At 35.5% G+C, this 19,986-nt stretch overlaps 1 protein-coding gene across 1 annotated transcript in view; it reads left to right on the forward strand.

The window, feature by feature from the left end:
• The first annotated feature begins 13,981 nt into the window (after positions 1–13,981).
• The window catches only part of LOC149775271 (uncharacterized), a 29,030-nt gene continuing 23,025 nt past the window's right edge, over positions 13,982–19,986 (forward strand). Inside the window, exons 1-3 of the mRNA XM_089944382.1 lie at positions 13,982–14,210; positions 18,148–18,526; positions 19,862–19,926. Of these exons, the coding sequence (XP_089800508.1) occupies positions 13,982–14,210; positions 18,148–18,526; positions 19,862–19,926 (673 nt within the window). The remainder of the gene's footprint in view (positions 14,211–18,147; positions 18,527–19,861; positions 19,927–19,986) is intronic.

Genomic DNA, 19,986 nt, shown 5'->3' on the forward strand with positions numbered 1-19,986 from the left:
CAATTCAAGTCAAAAGTGAAATTATGGCTTGACAGAACTATAATAGAGAGAATTTTGAGGTTTGTAATAACGAAGTTCTGTCTCTCTTGCTCATTCTTCAAATTTTTCTTCAGTTTAGATATTACAGCCCTTACAAGGTTAAGAAGAAAAGGAATGAGTTAAATTATAATATTAGTGCTCCTAGGATCTAAATAAATTATAGGAGTACCATTATATTGAAAGAGATAGCCAGGTTAAAAATGCAATTAATTTAGTTGTGCCTGTCCCACTCAGTGAAAATTTAAGTGAAAGAATATCATCAGATTCTACTGACACTGGGGTGGCAAATCTTCAGAATTCTGAAATTATGAAAGATCTCAACCAGAAACGTGCACATTTGTAAGAGCAAGAAAGAAATGAACTTAAACAGTTATTATTTGAATATCAGCACTTATTTCCAGATGTTTCTACAAGGACAAACAAAATTTTCCATGACTTTTAAATTGTAAATTCTAAACCTGTCAAGCAACACGCATACAGGATGAACCCTATCAAACAGGAATACTTGAAAAAAGAAATTCAATATTTGCTGGAAAATGATTTTATAGAGCCCAGTAAAAGTGACTGAGTTCACCATGCATATTTGTTCCAAAACCAGATACAACTTTCCATATATGTACTGATTATAGGAAGGTGAATAGTGTGACAAAAACATTCATTCCCATTACCAAGAATTGATGACTGTATTGATAAGATCGGGAATGCCAAGTCTGTCACCAAATTTGACCTTTGGAAAGGATTTTGACAGATTCCACTAACGGAAAGAGCAAAGGAAATTTCGGCATTTGTGACTCCAGATGGACTTTACCAGTATAAAGTAATGCCATTTGGGATGAAAGGGTCGCCAAGTACATTTCAACATATCATGAATATGATTACCTCTGGTCTAGACAATTGTAATGCTTACATCGATGATGTCATCATCTACAATGACACCTGGAAAGAACATTTAGCAACAATGCGGAAATTCTTTGTCGGACTCACAGATGCATGTTTGACAATTAATTTGTCTAAAAGTCAGTTCTGCCATGCTTAAAGTGTAACTTTTCTAAGACACATCGTGGGACATGGACAAGTTAAATCTATAGAAGCTAATTTCAAGGCTATCTCTGAATTTCCCATGCCTGTTAATAAAAAGCAACTGATGAGATTTTTGGGTATGGCCAGATACTATCGAAAATTTTGTTCCAATTTTTCTATAATTATTGAATCACTGATAAATTTATTGAGTAAGAAAAACAAGTTCCTTTGGACTGGAAAATGTCAGGAGGCTTTTGACAAGTTGAAAGCCATGCTTGAAAGTGTGCCAGTTCTTAAAGCCCCAAATTTCAGCCAATCTTTTAAACTCTCTGTTGATGCAAGTGATGCTGGGTTTGGAGCAGTTTTGATTTGATAAGATCAAAATGGTATTGATCATTCAGTGTGCTATTTTTCTAAAAAATTCAATAAGCACCAAAGAAATTATTCATCAGTCAAGAAGGAATGTTTGGCATTGGTATTGGCATTACAACATTTTGAAGTTTACCTAGGTTCAGCTCCTTCTTCAGTTATTGTATTTAGTGACCACAACCCTGTTACTTTCATCGGCACGATGAAAAGTAAAAGTCAGACACTACTAAGGTGACGTTTGTTATTACAGGAATATAATCTTGACATCAGGCACATCAAGGAAAAAGATAAATTAATAGCAGACGCACTTTCCCATGTATAACAATGTATTATTTCATGTACACTGTGTAATTTATATGAGTTCTTTTTAACCTCATGGATAATTAGTCTGTGGTAAAAAGAAAGCTTTATGTATAAATCTTTCTTTTTCTTTATGGGGGAAGTATTATGTATATTTGATTTACTTATATCTGATTTAATATGTATTTATTTCAATTTAATTGTTTATCAGTTTAAATTTTCTTTTTTACAGGCTAATGTAATGTAAATTTATTCACTAGAGATGATACTTTTTTCAGAAAATAGGTTGACCTTTACTGTTAGTTTATAAACACGAGATGTTGATCTAAATCCTGACCTTGTTTCAAAATTTGTAGCAACCATCATAAACAAGTTCTATTTTATTTTAAAATGATAGGTTGTTGTCAAGGTCATGATATTGCATCTCCAAGATGTAACCATTTTTTGTTTTTGTTTCTTAGAGTAAAACGATTGGTTTTTGTCAGGGTCACAGTGGGTAGATGTGATCTTTAACAAGTATTTGGCTTCTATAACCTTCGAGAAGATGATCACGTCACCCCTTGTTTACATTTTTGAAGACCATGTAGCCTCTATTTTGGAAAATTATTCTCAGTAGAAGCTGGGCTGTTAAATTGGAAGTTGTATGTTGTGCTGTTTAGAGTTATTTCAAATTACTTGGATTCAAGAGAATTAATTCTGTTATTTTTCTGGAAAATACGTGTGCTCATGTAAACTTCTTGAACAAGGACAGCTTTTTATAAAAATGTATTCAGCTATCAGAAACCGGAGTGATAATTCTTGTTTCTACAAGGAACTGTACTCTACAACACTACATATTGCAGCATATGTCATGGTCTTCCCTCTTGGATTCTTTGTCGGGATTCGAATGTGAAATCAGTAAAACATTTTGTTATTAGGACTCCTATAATTTTATTCTTGGATTATTTTGGATTTGATTCTATAAAACCATAAGTTCATATTTTATTTATTTTTACAAAAAATTTCTAGGGAAATAAGTTACTGTATTTTTTTCAAAGCTTGTGTTACTGTGTATTCGAGCTTAACATGTGACATAAGACTTCGAAACATTAAAAAGTATGCTGGTGAACAGATTGCAATTAACATCAATACATGCAGTTTGTCTGCAAAATTACTCTATAACTTTAGACTTTTTGTGCATTTATTGACAATAGAACTTAATGTATTTCTAAAACTGGAATTACTACACAATATATTGTAAAGGAACATAAAAAGAGACAAACAATGAGGACCAAAAATACTGATTTGGACCAACATTAACAAAGTGAGACTAAACCCATATGAAGTAAGTACCAATCACAATTAACAAAAATTACAGTATATTAATCATTAAAAGAGACATCACATGATATTATACTACTTACATTGTTCTGTATTGTACTAATAGTGACCCTGCAAGTCCTGTATATTTTCATATATGTATTCAGTTTTATTCCCATGTTATTAGCCATTAATGAAGACATAGTAACAGTGAAAGCTAGTCCTAATGCTGAGACTTGTGGTAATTATTTTGGTTTGAACCATACAATATATACCTTTTATAACAACCAGAATTTATTGTATACTTGATCTACCTGACTTTCTGACTTGTTTGTGATAATTTGCAATATAATTTTTGGTAACCAAGTTTTCTGGCTTAAAATCAGCTTCCTGTTGAGATACTTGAGCTAAAGATGATCATGGTAGGCTTCTTGCCCTGGTCAGGGCTTTATGGTTGTATTTGACTTCCTAAAGGGAGAAGGAAGAGTCAGCAGCATCACTTCAGTCTTAAGGTTTCATCTGATATTTGGCAACCAGTATTTCCAGATTGATTGTTCTCGATGTCAGGTGAGCTTGTTAGTCGCTGTCAGGGAGGGACCTCTCTTTCATGTGAATTAAAGTTGGTCTGACTCCTTAGTCACAGCCAACAGAATACCATCCTTTTTACTTGGACCAAGAGTACAGGTTATCATTAGTGGGGGTGAAAGATGTGAATCTTTGCAGTAGTAAGCATTACACAATAAAAATTAGTTTACCCAACTCACCTACTTTTTAGTAGCAGCAATACCTATATGTTACCATAGAATTGCCGAATTTACTGGTTTGGATGAAGATTGACAGCCTCAACAAATTTGGTATAGAAAATTACTGTACTTACCCTTACGACAGAAGTTTTCAATACTGTAAGCTGTTTGAAGGTTGGACCACATGCTATGCCATTATTCTAGGGCCTAAAGGAAAAAAAATGATTTCGCTCCAATGCATCAATGATCAAAGATAAAAGGAGAAAGCAGATAATTCTATTTCATAATAAGAGCAGCACGTATAAAGCAGTAGTGTTAACTTGATAGGAGTCATTTTCTTTTCAATCCTATCCTCCAATAAAATTGTAGCAGGAAATAATTAGGTTAGTCTAGGGACTAAGGGTTTCCGGATGAGGGGTGCAGTGCAGTAGTAGCAGGTATTTAGTGCATTATTACAGTTTTATCCCCTCCCCCATCAACAATATGGTGTCTTGAAATAAAGAAAATATTAAAAACTGAATATAGTGAATTTTCTTAAGTTCTTTAAGAATTGTTTTATTTGTGGTAGGTATGAACCTTTACTTTTAGAACCATGCAAGCAAATATTTTTATCGGTCCGATTAAGTCCATCGCGACGCGTCAAAATGGTTCATCAATAAGGGGGGTACTCCCCATGGGGACAGGTCGATGATCTGTTTTCTGTGCCATTCTCTGACACTTCTCACTGGAGAGACAGAACCGCTTGACATCTCCCTGGACCCCCGGCCAGTAGAATTCGTTGACAAGATGGCCACGTGTCTTGGCAATTCCCATGTGTCCTCCCATGAGACTTTCATGCGCGAGTTTCAACACTTCACCTCGCTTCTCTTGTGGCACGGCGACTTGCTTGAAGTGTTTGTTGCCTTTCCTGGCATGGCGATACAAGATCCCTTTCTTGTATGCGAACTTCACTGTGCCATTCGGAGTTTCTTTCTCCGTTCCTTCTGCAGCGTATTTGTGCAACTGTGCCAGAGTTGCGTCTTCCTGCTGCAGCTTCCTCAATTCAGCCGGAAGAACGTTACTGACTGGTGTTGACGTAACTTCTATCGGCATCACTTTCGTCTGTGGACTCTTGGACCTGCTTTCCACAGCACTCACCGGCATTGGTGTGCAGGTTTCGGGGTTTGATTGTGGCAACACATAACGACATCCCAGTATGACGTCATGTGATAATCCAGCCAAGCACGCAGCTTCATTTTTCCCCTTCACTTACAGTGAATCGAGGTCAATGACAGCCACTGGCAATGAGTCATGCACACTGTTCGCATACTGTACTTCAATTACCTTCCCTGTGTAATCCTCAGGCTTCACGTATTTCTTGTCGACAAGGGCTGGAACGCTACACCCAGTGTGATACAAGATGGTGGCACCTTCTCCATTGACAGTAGCAGACGCAAGGTTTGCTGGTTTACAGCTTGCTCCGGCTCCCACTCCTTCCTAGCGACGGCATTCACCTGGGTCTGCCTGCCCTTGGGACAGTCTCTGGCAAAATGCCCTGGGTGCTTGCATTTGTAACACGTCGGCGGCCCTTGCCGACCTGCAAGAACCGTTCTCGTGGGTGAGGCCTGTCCTGGTCTATGGGTGGCATCCTTGCCTGCGGATCCCCCTCTAACCTTCCCGTCGCCCTGACGGTTACGGACAGTCGGCTCTCCCTCACCCACCCGGCACAACTCAGTGGGTTGGGGTCAGTCCGCACACCCGGAACTTCCACTCATCGAGTGTGCCTGCTCGTATCTCTCCGCCATGCTGGAAATCTCTTCGAGCGTCCGGTGTTCTCTCTCTGCTAGAAAGACTGTCATCTCGCGATGGTAAGTACACAGGACATGCTCCTTGAGTATGACCTCGCGTAGCCCATCGTACGATCGTTCAACGTCAGCCATCTTCATCCACTTCTCAAATAACCCTCGAACACAGGTGTGGAATTGAGGGTGGGTTTCCGTTGTCTTTTTCGTCAAATCCCGATAAAGTTTACGGTACGTTTCGGCGGTCAGCCGATAATGGCAAAGGAGGGCCTTCTTGAGCGTGTCGTAGTTGTGCACCTTGCAGAAAGGCTGAGATGTTAATCGCCCAATGCTGCGAGGGAATTTTATGAGCGCCCGCGAGTTTCTTAAATTGCACGAAGAAATCGTCAATGGACTCTTCTTTGTCATTGAACCGTGGCATACTTATCTGTACCATTCGGTGATCGATAAATGGTTGTACGCTTCCTCCAGGAATCGTACTGGGGTCGTCCCTATCGGTGTCCCTAGCTGCTAACCTTACCTTCTCCATTTCGAGAGCGTGAGCGAGTCTGGCCTGCTCTGTCTGTGTTTCTCTGTCCGCTGATATCTTGGCCAGCTCCAGCTCTCTGTCTGCTGCTTTTTCTACCTTCCATTCCTTAATTCTTTCCTCTATAAATGCTGCGAGGTGATCTCCCTCATACCCAAGATCCTCCGAGCCCATGGCACGGTACTCCTTAATCATCTGTCTTTCTGTAGCCATTTTATGATGATACTAACAGTAAGTGATACCTTGTCTCGACTCACTAACAATTGACAGATGTTACACGTTTCTAAAAAATATTTACCTGTTAACACCACTAACTTCGCTCAGGTAAGATAATTTGCTCGATATTTGCTTCAAAATTACTGCAAGTGATTAAAAATCTACCAAGCATGCAAATATCAAAATATAGCATACACAAGATGAAAAATCATAAAAATTCTAAATACACAGGATGGAAAATATCTGACACTGTTCACTAATACTTCCTAACAAATAAAACTTTAGGTTGTTAAGATGATATTTTTGTCTAATTCATATCCAGGACGAAACGCCCACTTTGGCGTTCTATGACGCTATGCTATGAGTTAGGGTGGGGTGCTTCCAATATTTTATTTAATTTACTATGGAACTCCCACCCTGGCTCGTTTTTATAGGAAGTGAAATTAGTGATAGAGAGATGTAAAGCTCCGAGCACCCAGTCAGCAATGCCGACAATTAAATTATTAAGAACACAAAGGTGAAATTCAAAAGAATAACAATTTAATACAATTTAAACGATATTAATTTCTCAACCAATCTTCTTCCTCTTGACCAAGTAACAACCTATTTCATCACGTGATTATAGTGTGAGATGGCTTTCCACTGTACTTGGTTTCTACTCATCTGTGTTCTACTCTGCCAATTCCTTTCCGCCTTCCAGAGTTTTCTCCGTACTACGATTATTCCTATACTCTTCCCCTTCTTGTCTCCTTTTCTCCTCCTCCTCCTGTCTCTCTTTCTAGCAACTAGGCTTGTTATCTGCCTCCTGCATTGTTCTATCCTGTCTCCCCTCTCTGAGACTCGGGACTTACTACGCAGTAGTTCTGTCCCCAGAAGCTTCAGTCATCAGATAAAGGCTATCTCCATCTTCGGTCATGCATTCGTGCACATCGAAAAACCCACACGTTCTTATAGAAAACAACGATGCAATAAAGAGCGGTATCCTACTTATCATACAGGCATCACTAAATTGCGTCACATCAATATATATATATATATATATATATATATATATATTCTCATTATTCTGAACTATATCACAACAATCAGACACATTTCTGTACATTACACTCCCACAAGTGTACACAAATATTCAAATATCCATATTATTTAATTTTACACACTGCAGCCATTTCCAAAGTTACAATTCAATTCAACAGTTGCAAAATCTAGAACATCACATGAATAAATACACTAGTTTACTACGAAGTAACCAAATAGCGAATTACAATATTAATTCTGATGAGCTAGCAATCTACATAATCATAGCTCATTTCTCAAGTACGCATGTGAATTAAACAATACAAAGGTAATTCTTTGTACTAACGATTCTAGCAAGTAAATATACATACTGCACATAATTACAATTACAATGCCTTAACATTCTGCAACAATCGAGCAAATAACTCACTGACCTTTACGAATCTTTCTGTCCTTAGAATGTACTAAGGGTTTTCCCGCTAGTTCACGACTGGCTTCCTCTGTGTAATTGCTGCTTGACCAGTACGATGGCTTATAATCACTAATTCGTTACCAGCCCAAATGACTGTTAAATTCTGGTTCGAATTGATGGCCCCACCCTTCCACAGTTTCAATTGGATGTCAATTCTACGCCAGTCGGTCCAGCTGAACAGATGAGCCTCAGGCCATCTGTCAATGCGGGGAGATTTACAACAGCAACAAGAGTCCTTTGTTCTAGAACAAAGCTTCCATTGTCTAAATGTGAGTTTTGACACCCAACGAAGCGGGGCTGTTGTACAAACATGAATCGCTACGATAGCCATAGGGTCTACATATACACATGGCTGCTAACCCATTCCTTTGCTCCTGACTTATATAATCACGGGCAGGCAAACATGACATATATATAGAAATATTATTCCAGGTTTGAATTCAATATAAATTCCAGTGAATATCTCTCTCCAAGAATTTTGTCAGAACACTTTCTATTTCCAGAGAAAATAATCACTTGAATTCAATAATCTGAAGAAAATAAAATTCAGCCTGAATGGTCACAACATAATACAACTTGAAAGTGTTAGATGTTAAATCACGAATGACCAAGTCCTCACAATCACAAGATAATTTAGTTCACTGCTTGACCTCAGGTCATATTTGCATTTTCTATATAAAAAAAATCCATTACCCTAATGGAAAAAAAAACTTCTACAATGATCTAATGAGCCTTGTTTATTTACAACACAATAGCCTATAAAATTCACTCTGGAATTTTCAAAACCCTGACCCTGATGAACATATTTACCACTTCTTGTTTACCTGAATTATAATTCTGTTAAAAAGCTGATACACATAGAGAATAATGAAGGTATTATTAGTTGTTTACATAAATGAAATTTTAAAAAAAATAAAAAGTCAATCAGGTCAAGCAGAAATGGACTCAGTTTTGGACAAGGTCAAGTCCAGCAAACAATGTTACACCAGAGTAATGAAATAATGAAATAAAAACATTTAAAAACTAAAACAGTTAAATTAAATATATATATATATATATATATATATATATATATATATATATATATATATATATATATATATATATATAAGCATATCATAGGTTTACAGTACCAAAGCATATTTAACTTTCTGGAAAACCACCCAAATAAAGGATTTCTTAGTAATTTGTGTGTCTGCAGATTAAACTATTTGAATGGTGTTAAATTTATAACTTATAAACCTCAACAAAATCATATATATCAAAAAACTTGTCTGATCAATTAGAATGTAAAATAAAAATTGTACCTTTATATGATCAACTGTTAGCATGGCTGTTGTTACTAAAAGTGGTAAAACGGATAAACAGTGTCTTGTGGAAACGCTTTAGTGAAATTAACCAAATTTCACAGCAAGCATTTAAGCATCAAGACCATCACATCTTGTAAAAAGGATGCTGATTGACTCTACAGCTAAAAATAGAACAGAAAATCCTTTAAATTCCATCTTTATGAAACCCACTCAGAAGAGTTGGACCATATTTAAACCTTCCTTTAAGGGTCAGTAGGTCAGAGATCAAGTTCACATTCACTTGCTATTTACACACAATTAGTTTCAGTCAAGACTACATATTGTTACAGAACTTTAGGAATGACCTGCACTTGCTATAAGAAACAAACTGATGGATGAAGCAAAAAGGCCAAAGGTTAAGATCACTGATGAAAAGAAAGACAACATATGTTTATCTAAATTTTTGAACATGGATTATTGCATTTGGACAGTAGAAGAAAATTATTAATTTAGGGTCAGAAGGTCAAAGTTATATTGTTTCAGAGAAGTGGTTTCAACTGAGTAAAACTACTGTATAGTTCTAGATTAAATGACTAAACTCCATTTGTTTGGGGTTATAAGGACTCTCAGATTTTGGGGCTAAAGGGTTAATGGTCAAAGTCATAGTAAGTGGGTCCACAAACCAGGTCACTGCTACATGGGGAGGGAAATAGATTTTTGTAAAATAACACTGCTTGCATACCACATAATTTTAAAAATTTACATTATTGCTTTTATTCTACATCATTTTTAAGGAAATATATATATGTATTCCGAAGAACAAAAGCAACATATTATTTTTTAAGGTTAAAAGGACAGGTCCAGTATTACTATGACATATCAATAAAGGCTGTCCATAGTCATACAATCACATACCTTGCTAAGGTCTAAACATAGAACTATCAAACACAGGGTGGGACTATAATGCACTATGCTTTCCATAGTCATGCATACCCTGATAAGGTCTAAACACAGAACTATCAAACACAGGGTGGGAATATAATGCACTATGCTTGCCATAGTCATTCATACCCTGATAAGGTCCCTACACAGAACTATCAAACACAGGGTGGGACTATAATGTACTATGCTTGCCATAGTCTTTCATACCCTGATAAGGTCTAAACACAGAACTATCAAACACAGGGTGGGAATATAATGCACTATGCTTTCCATAGTCATTCATACCCTGATAAGGTCTAAACACAGAACTATCAAACACAGGGTGGGAATATAATGCACTATGCTTTCCATAGTCATACATACCCTGATAAGGTCCCTACACAGAACTATCAAACACAGGGTGGGACTATAATGTACTATGCTTGCCATAGTCATTCATACCCTGATAAGGTCTAAACACAGAGCTATCAAACACAGGGTGGGAATATAATGCACTATGCTTTCCATAGTCATAGATACCCTGATAAGGTCCCTACACAGAACTATCAAACACAGGGTGGGACTATAATGTACTATGCTTGCCATAGTCATTCATACCCTGATAAGGTCTAAACACAGAACTATCAAACACAGGGTGGGAATATAATGCACTATGCTTTCCATAGTCATACATACCCTGATAAGGTCCCTACACAGAACTATCAAACACAGGGTGGGACTATAATGTAATATGCTTGCCATAGTCATTCATACCCTGATAAGGTCTAAACACAGAACTATCAAACACAGGGTGGGAATATAATGCACTATGCTTTCCATAGTCATACACACCTTGCTAAGGTCTAAACACAGAACTATCAAACACAGGGTGGGAATATAATGTACTGTTTATGGTACTTTTGTCATCTCTACCAATGCATGTTGTCAGGTGAAATTTTGATGCAACTAATATGATCCAGCATTTTTTACAGTCACCATCACTTTTAAAGTGAATATGCAACATTGTGCTTTAGATGTTATGACAGTATGATATACTGTATGATTATAAAGTCTAGATTTATTACCATTTGATCATAAATAAAAAAAAAATTCATATGGATTTCAAATTCATATTCAGCTCAAGAAAGAGGACATCGATATTAATTTTCGAGAAAATGAAATTAGAGTACTACAAAAGATGGTGACTGACCAGGTTAGTGACATCACCACAACGAAGGGAGAAATGGTATCTCTGCAAAAATCCCTGTCTGAGCTGACAGAAAAAGTGAGTGATAGCAAGACAGAAACCACTGGAAAAGTGGATGCTGTGGAGGCAGATATGAAAGAAATTAGGAAATCTCTGGAAGAGGTTGGTGCTGTAATAGAAAATTTATAAGATATTTAGTATGTTTTCCTTTGTAAATACTACACAATGCTCATCTGAGCAAAATGGAAACATTTTACCAGGATAAGAAATATTAATTTTTCCTTCTATTGGTAATACTTAATTCATAAGATTTTTAGAATATTTACTGACATAATTAATTTGCTACATATCACTCCAACTGCATTTATTATATACGAAAACTGACCCATCACCATCACCCTCAACAAATGACAGAAGGGTAAAATGTAATGTCAGTACATGAAATGGTAATCAAAACTGACCAAAGTAATATGTAATCTATAATAACCCATCGTGTTGACATGTATTCAAGCCTAATTGAACTCAGCATGTACATAAATATTTAATTTGAAATAGATATTTGAGACATAGGCATCTCCTTCATGGGAGTGACATCACTGTCATCATCAACAATATTAAAATCTTTTGTTAAAGATTTCTAAGTAAGATACAGTGGAGATGCATCAATACATGGATGCAGTTGTGTTATGTATATTTGATTTCATTATATCTGATTTACTATATAGTTATTTCAATTTGTTTGTTTGTCCGTTTTTAAAAAAAATTATTTTCATTACATGATATTGAAATGTAAATTTGTTTACTAGGTTGATACTTTTTTTAGAAAATATGTTGACCATGACTGTTACCTTGTAAACACCAGGTGTTGATCTAAATCCTGACCTTTTTTCAGAATTTGTAGCAACCTTCATAAACAAGTTCTGTTTTATTTTAAATGATTGGTTGTTTCCAAGGTCATGATGGGACTTTGTCTTTAAGACATAAACACTTTTTTTATTTTTTTTTTATTTGTTAGAGTAAAAATGATTGGTTTTCGTCAGGGTCACACTGGGTAAATGTGATCTGTAACAAGTACTTGCTTCTATAAACTTTCAGAAGATGATCACGTGACCCTTGTTTTTATTTTAGAAAGTCCATATAACCCAAGTTTTGGAGAATTAATCTCAGTAGAAGCTGGGCTGATAAACTGTTAGTTGTATGTTGTGCTGTTTGGAGTTATTTCAAATTACTTGGTTTGGACTTATTTCAAATTACTTGGATTCAAAAGGATTAATTCTGTTGTTTTTGTTTTGAAAATACACGTGCTCATGTAATATTGTGGGACACAAGGACAGTTTTTTAATAAAAATGTATTCAGCCATCAGAATCCATAGTGATAATTCTTGTTTCTACAAGGAACTGTAAACTTCAACACTACAGATTGAAGCATACGTCATCGTCTTCCATCTTGGATTCTTCATCGGGATTCAAACATGAAATCAGTAGAACATTTTGTTATGAGGACTACTAAAATTTTATTCATGGATTATTCTTGGATTATTTTTGGATTTGATTCTATAAAACCGTAAATTCATATTTTTTCGTTTCTACAGAATTTTTTCAGGGAAATAAATTATTTTATTTTTTCAAAGCTTGTTGTTTTCACTCTTTCTTGTGTTACTGTTCCTTTGAGCCTAAACAAGTGACATAAGAAGTTGAGAGAGTTGGGCAGAACACTTGTAAGTTGAGCTTTGACAATTAAATAAAAAAAATCGAACATTGGTTTGAAAAGTGTATAATCAACCATAAGCTATTTTAGCTCTCCTTTTTTTAAAAACTGTTCTGTTTCAACTTTTGTGGACAGAACGTTATATATTGCTGATTGCTGAAAAACTTAGTTCATGTAATTGGCATCACCAGAAGATGTGCATGCTAACCAGTCATTGTACTCACATATGTTTTTGAAGCATCTTGGACTTGGTTTCACTGAAGTTGCATCTGATTCCTGTATATGGCAAAATAATGAGAACTTAACTAGTCCTGCAATTATTAATGGATTTCACTGAATGCTGTTTCATATCAATTGTAACTAGTTCTGCAATTATTAATAGATTTCATTGATTTATGATACATATTACTGTAGCTAGTCCCATGGTTATTAATTGATTTCATTGACTCTTGTTACAAATCATTGTAACTAGTCCTGCAGGTAGTGATGGATTTTATTCATTTGTGGTACAAACGATGATCATCATATAAAGATGTGCATACAGACCACACCTTATGCTTTTATAATTATGTAAGAATAATTATGCAAGAGTTATTGCCCTTGCAGCTGGAGGCACTTGTCATACAGGTGTTTGCATTTCAGAGAGTATTATAGACTCCTTTCCATGACAGAGGTTAAGAGGATACAGGAGAGGTGACTACTGTATATTTATGTGAACAATTTCCTTACCATATGTCTAGTTATTTATACCCACCAATGGTATGTTATAGTATATTATCTTTCTTTGTCTGCTATGAAGCAGTGAAGTATGCAGGATTCATTCAGTTGATGCAGTTGCTTTATTTGCCAACTGATGCATGTTTACTAAAATCCTAAATTAATTTTTAGAAGATTTATTATGATGAGAAAATGTTAAGTGATATACAGCATTAAATGAATTCTGGAATAGACAATATTAGAGGATATTTTCTCTTTCAGCACAGGGTTATTTATGACAAAATGGTGTCATTCTTTGATAAAAACCCAGGTATTTGTGACAATGAAATCACACAAAAAATCGAAATTATTGACATGGGTATGATGGACCTGCAAAGCAATTTGTCTCGAGTGGAAAAAAAACTAAAAGCACTTGACGAAAGAGTATCATCGCTGGAAAAATGCTGTGAGGAAACTAATGTAGAAATAAAGGGTATAAAGCGAAAATTTGAGGAAACTAATGAACAAACAGAAGGAATAAAAAGAAGAGTTGCTGCTATTGAGGAACAAAAGAAAAATGATGAACAACTTTCTCTGCAGACAGGTAAGAGTGACATTTTGTGTTGCTTTTTAGTCCAAAAGGTAGATCTACATAACATGTCCATGTGTTAGAATGAATATCCTCAGCATAACACTGTGATGTATGTGTTTTTTCAAAACATTTTATTATTTCCTGTACATGTTGGTAATCACATTCAAGTCTCCCTTACAGTTATTACATATCATTGCATATACATATCATAACATATACATATCATCTACTTCCATCTAATCCATTGTTGTGAAAATAAAGAAATGAAGACAAAATAGAGAGTGAGTATTGAGTCACTGGTTGTGATCATGTCAATACACATTTGTAAGTTTGTGTATACAGAGCATAATAAAAAAATTTAACTATGCTTGGAAAGACTTAGTGTCCCATGAAGCTTTCTATTCTGTCTGCTTTGACTGTAATGTTTTTTTTTCTTCTAAAATATAATATTCTTTAAAGAAGCTTTTAAGGCTATTTAATGTAGGTATGTCTATTTTCATCTTGTTTGTGTATATATAGAACTTGGTAGGAAGGAGAATAACAGCTAAAGGTTTTCCATTAAATTTTTTCTAGATCCAATTCTCCAAACAAAACCATTCTGGCATTAAGACTAAGTAGTATGTTTTAGTACATCTTGAATCCAGTGAGATAAATCAGTCCATAATCTATTCATTACACTACATTCCCAAAACAAATGCACTATTGTTTCTGGTGGGCCATTACAAAACATACATTTTTCAGTATCATTAGCATATATTTTATACAAAACAGTATTCACCAGTAGAATTATATGTATAACACGATATTGAAACCACTTTTTTGTTACTTTAAATACTTAAGAATATATATTTGGCCAATAATCACTAACAAAGTTAAAATTCTGTTGCATCTTTCTTCAAAAGTTGGTGAAACATTCAAGTTCAAAAGTATATTGTAAAAACATAATTTGTACAAATCTTTGCAACCTCTATCATTGCGAAGAATAATTCTTAATTGTTAAGGGATAAATGGTATGGCATTTATGCCTGTACTAAGTTCTAGGTTTATTTTCTTACGTAATGATCTTATAGTCTGAGTTACACCTTGGAAGGGAAGATAATTTTAATTGATGTGGTGCTTTAATGTTTTCAGATTCATGAAAACTTTCCTGATAAGTGAACATATCATTAATATAACCGCACTGGTTGCATAGTGGTTAGAGCTTCTGCCTCGGATGCGGGAGGTGGTGGGTTCAATCCCCGGCATTTGATACCAAAGACTTTTAAAAAATGATACTAACAGCTGCCTCACTAGGCACTCAGCATTAAGAGGTTAATGTTTAGGACTGATCGGCCTGGTGTCAGGATAATGCGACTGGGTGGGACATCATATTACATGTCTGCAGCATGATGCCCCAGTGCTAGACATCACTATAAAACTGCCTCACTGCAGACTTCGTAGCAATATGACTGAATTTTTTTTAAAGTTACATTAAAAAATCCAAATCACACATAATATAAATAATACTATGTTATATGATTGGTACTCTTATTAGTATGTTCATCCACAATTTTGTGGTCATAAAGTCTTCTCCTGTTTGAGGTATATTTCTTTGTTTTAAGTTTCAAAGTCAATAAAACATCAGACCAAAACATTTTATTTGTCTCCTTTTTGATAATTTATCTGTATATTTATTTCCTAATATAACTGTTTTTGATCTTGCATATTTCATTTTCAAACCAGTGAATAAATTTCCTTTTAGTTGTAAGTAGTCTTTGGACCCAAGTCATTTTTAAAGATAATCTGTTTTACTATTATTGTCAGGCCACATTTGTTCTGAAACACAATATCTCTCTTAATTCTGTCTACTTTTGACTTTCACATGAATGTGAAAAATATTTCATTTAATAATATTTTGCTGTAGGTTTGGTAGAGAGAACTGGTTTAATTTTTGAATCCTAGGGTTTTCAAAAAATGTTTTACCAGTTGATGTCATTGTTCATTTTGCCCAATTTCACAAAACCTTCTTTACCATGTGTGTTTTATTTTCAAAATTTATCGTTTTTTTCTTTCTTCAGATTGTCTTAAATTTTATGCCCAATAGGGTAAAGTCAGTATCCCATTGCAATTTTAACCTATGATGAAAAGTTTCTCCACTCTATTTCTTACCTCCTATCCAGACTGCTTTTGTCTTGGCATTATTGATTTTCAGGCCTGAGATCCATGCAAACAAATCTAATACATCAGTGGAATATTTAAGAGATTCAAAAGAATCATCAAGAATAAAGGTACTATAAACTGTTTCATTTAGTCAAATACCTTTAATATTCTTATTATTTTTTAATAGTATAAATAAAAAATGTATGTGCTTTAAAACAGATATGGAGACAGCAGGTTGCTGTCTGCATCTTCTGAAAATATTGAAAATGAAAATTATATAACTATGATTAATCTACCCCTGCATCCCGTATCCAGTATGCACAGAAAATGGTAGAGACTCATTAGATGTTCATGGATGCATTCTTTTGGACGCAAGAAATTTTAAAGGAACAACAACGTGCTTACATTGATTTTTGTTTAACAGGACTTTCATTTCACAAGGCAAATATTATCTTTGCACCGGTCATGTGTTATCACTCCTTAAGGGGGCAGGAGCCAGTTTTTATGTACAAATTTAATGCCACAATCAACAACCTAGTATTAAAAAAATCATAAAAAATCAAATACGCAAGTGAGGTCAAAAAGGTCCATATTTTTAGATACCTATATTAAAACAAAACATAAGAATAGTGATCTCTTGACCAGAGAAGTCAACGTCAGTTCATAGTAGAAGAAGTTTATGCACCCCAACCCCTATTTTATACATGCATTTTTCACACCCAAAGGCCATTTTGACAGCATGTGACAGTGCAAACGCAAGCCCTTTCCCTGGATGAAAATTTTTAAAAACATTTTCTACTAAATAGTTTGAGGCAATTCAGAATAGTTGTCATTCAAGCCATTTTTGAAATACTCAGCTTGCCTTGAACCCACGTGTCTACTGCTATGGGAGGCTAGCTCTTCTCCCTAGCTGACTATTGGTATTTCACTATCAACATACTGCAGAGCAACTATGGAAGGTGTACATGCCTGACATCACTTTCAACAACAACACAAGCCCGAAACACCTAGTTCACAAATATATCCATATCTGTAAATAGTAAACAATAATAACTGAAAAAGTCACACCATAGCCTTAAGTTAAGAAATTTGCCAGGGGCCAATTTAAGAACCTGGACCCTGCCACCTTTACAGTATACTATTATGGATGTCATCAGTTCCCCTCATGTTTCCAGTTAAAATGCTGCCAAAGAAGATGATGAAAATTAACCCTAAGCAAAGGACATTGGATATTTCATTTCATGATTCAAATTCCACTGATCAGCAGCATTTGGTTTCTTCATCTGATGTTCAGGATGCAAACGTATGCTCAGTCTCCAGCGTAATGCAAAAATTACCAAACGTTCAACAGTTTCAGCCGAAGTGGCTAAGAATTAGTCCTACATGTAAGACCTGACGCTGATATTTATGTTTACTCGTGGCTGCAGTATGACAATGGCTGTGCAAATAAAAAAGAGGACTCGAGAGATATGCGCAGACAATAAAAAGGTAAATGGTATGAACAAGATTACAAGATTGCTAGGAACAGAAATTTTCAAAATTCAATGTTAACTAGACATACAGATCTTGCTGACACAAATTATGTCTAATAGCCCCAAAGTTACGAAATAACTTTGAAAAATTAGTTCAAAGCTCATGTCAGATCAAGATAAAGCTATAACTGCCTTACTGAAGGTTGTTAAATGGATGGCAGATGAAGACATCCCGTTGAACAAATTTAAGTCTTTTGTGAATCTTTTACATGAATTGGGAATAAACGATCTTAACGTTCACAGAAAGAGTAATACATGTAGCAATTATGAATCTTCAGTGACTGCCAGTGAGCTGCTGGAGTCATTAGCAGAGTTTGCTAATTATGCTATAACTGTTAAAATTAAGAAATCTCCCATGGTAACATTACTTGCAGATGAGAGCACTGACATTTCCAACAGGAAAAGGCTGGTCATGTATGCTCAGACATTGAATGAAGACTTTATTCCAGAGTGTCATTATGTGTACAATGTTGAATGCTTAGATGCCACTGGGAAAGGAATCGCTGCATCCATTATGAAAGAAATGTCAGAAAAGGGTATTCCAATAGCTTTGGGGTCGGATGGAGCATCTGCTATGATGGGCAAGGAAAAAGGAACAGCTGCAATATTGAGAAGGGAAAATCCTCATATGCATAATGTTCACTATGTTGCCCACAGGTAGGCAGTGTACCTCCCAGGCCACAGAGAAAATAGAACCATTAAAAAAGCATCAGCATTTTAAGGGAAGTAGTCAGTGAGAGGCTTGACTACATGCCGTACAGGAGATTTTAGATGATCCATGTCTCATATATAAGGAGCTCCATTGAGTGAGGTGGTTGTCTTAGTTGAGTGTCCTGACTGCTGTATGGAGAACTCTTGATAGCTTGCTTACCTAATTGGCTGAAGCCAGTCACAAGGATCACAAAGCTGGAGGGATGAAGAAAAAGCTACTGAAAGTTTTATTTCTACAACATACATGATGATGGATGCAATGGCACCTGTAACCTGTAGCATTTAATTGACCACCACGACAGAGAAGATTTTCCAAACTTGCTCAAGTTAGCAGCACTTGCACTATAACTTCAGCAGTACATACTGCTGGATGTGAGCGTGGGTTTTCTGCCCAGAACAGAATCCTGGTTAAAGTTAGAAACAGGCTGAATGTTGAGATTCTGAAATTCTACATCATATAAATAATTATTCAAACCACTTTCATTACTATGCTGTGTATTTGAGTTTTACACACAATATGGAAATTAGTCAACATTAAATTCCCTGAGATAAACACATAGAAGGTGACAAAATATTGTGTTTATGCTCATGTGTCAGAAGGATATTCTAACACTGAGATTTTAGATTCCATGGCTTGACATTAGAATTTCTTTTCACTTATCCACAGGATCAGAATAACATAATTTGTACTGACTGTGACTAAACTTCAGTGTTAAATAGACGTTTGTAAATGTATTTATATACATGCTGTATTCAGTTCATAAGTTTCAGCTGGGAAGTAGATACTTGAGTCAATCTGCCCATTGTGATACCTCAACTTTGAATGTTGTTCACCGGCTTCTACTGATTTTTTCACATTATTCTGGCAGTAGAGAGGTAATCTATCCCAAATGTCTGAGTCCAGCTTTCACCCTGACTTATTATGACTAAATGAACTTAAAAGTAATGTAAAGATTGTGCATGATTAATATAATTTCTGTTAAAGAAAAATGTAAAATTATGGTTTCAGTCTCGTACCACATGATACGGATATGAATGGAATGAGGGAGAGGTTATGGCAAGCAGCATTTGTTAACTTTAGATTGGGATGTTTCAAAATAAAACTTCTTGATCCAATAATGGAAATTAGATTAATACAGCAGAATCCCTGGCGCACAGTCCAGAAGAGACTTTAGGCACGTACCAGTAAGTACAAAATATTGTGCAAATTTTGCACCTTTATCCCCGTTTTATTGCTGCAGGTAATTATAATACAATTGGACAGTGTACCCCTGTTTTTAGGCAGCCCAGGAAGCATAAGTCCCCCATGTTTTATCGTAGCCTTCATGCCTATAAGTCAGGACATGGTAGGTTTTTGCGGGATCCAATGGATCCATCTTTTATTACCGTTTTGCCATCCAGTAACT

This window comes from Sinohyriopsis cumingii, chromosome 19 (assembly GCF_028554795.1).
Source record: "Sinohyriopsis cumingii isolate HCF-2022 chromosome 19, ASM2855479v2, whole genome shotgun sequence".
NCBI lineage: Eukaryota > Metazoa > Mollusca > Bivalvia > Unionida > Unionidae > Sinohyriopsis > Sinohyriopsis cumingii.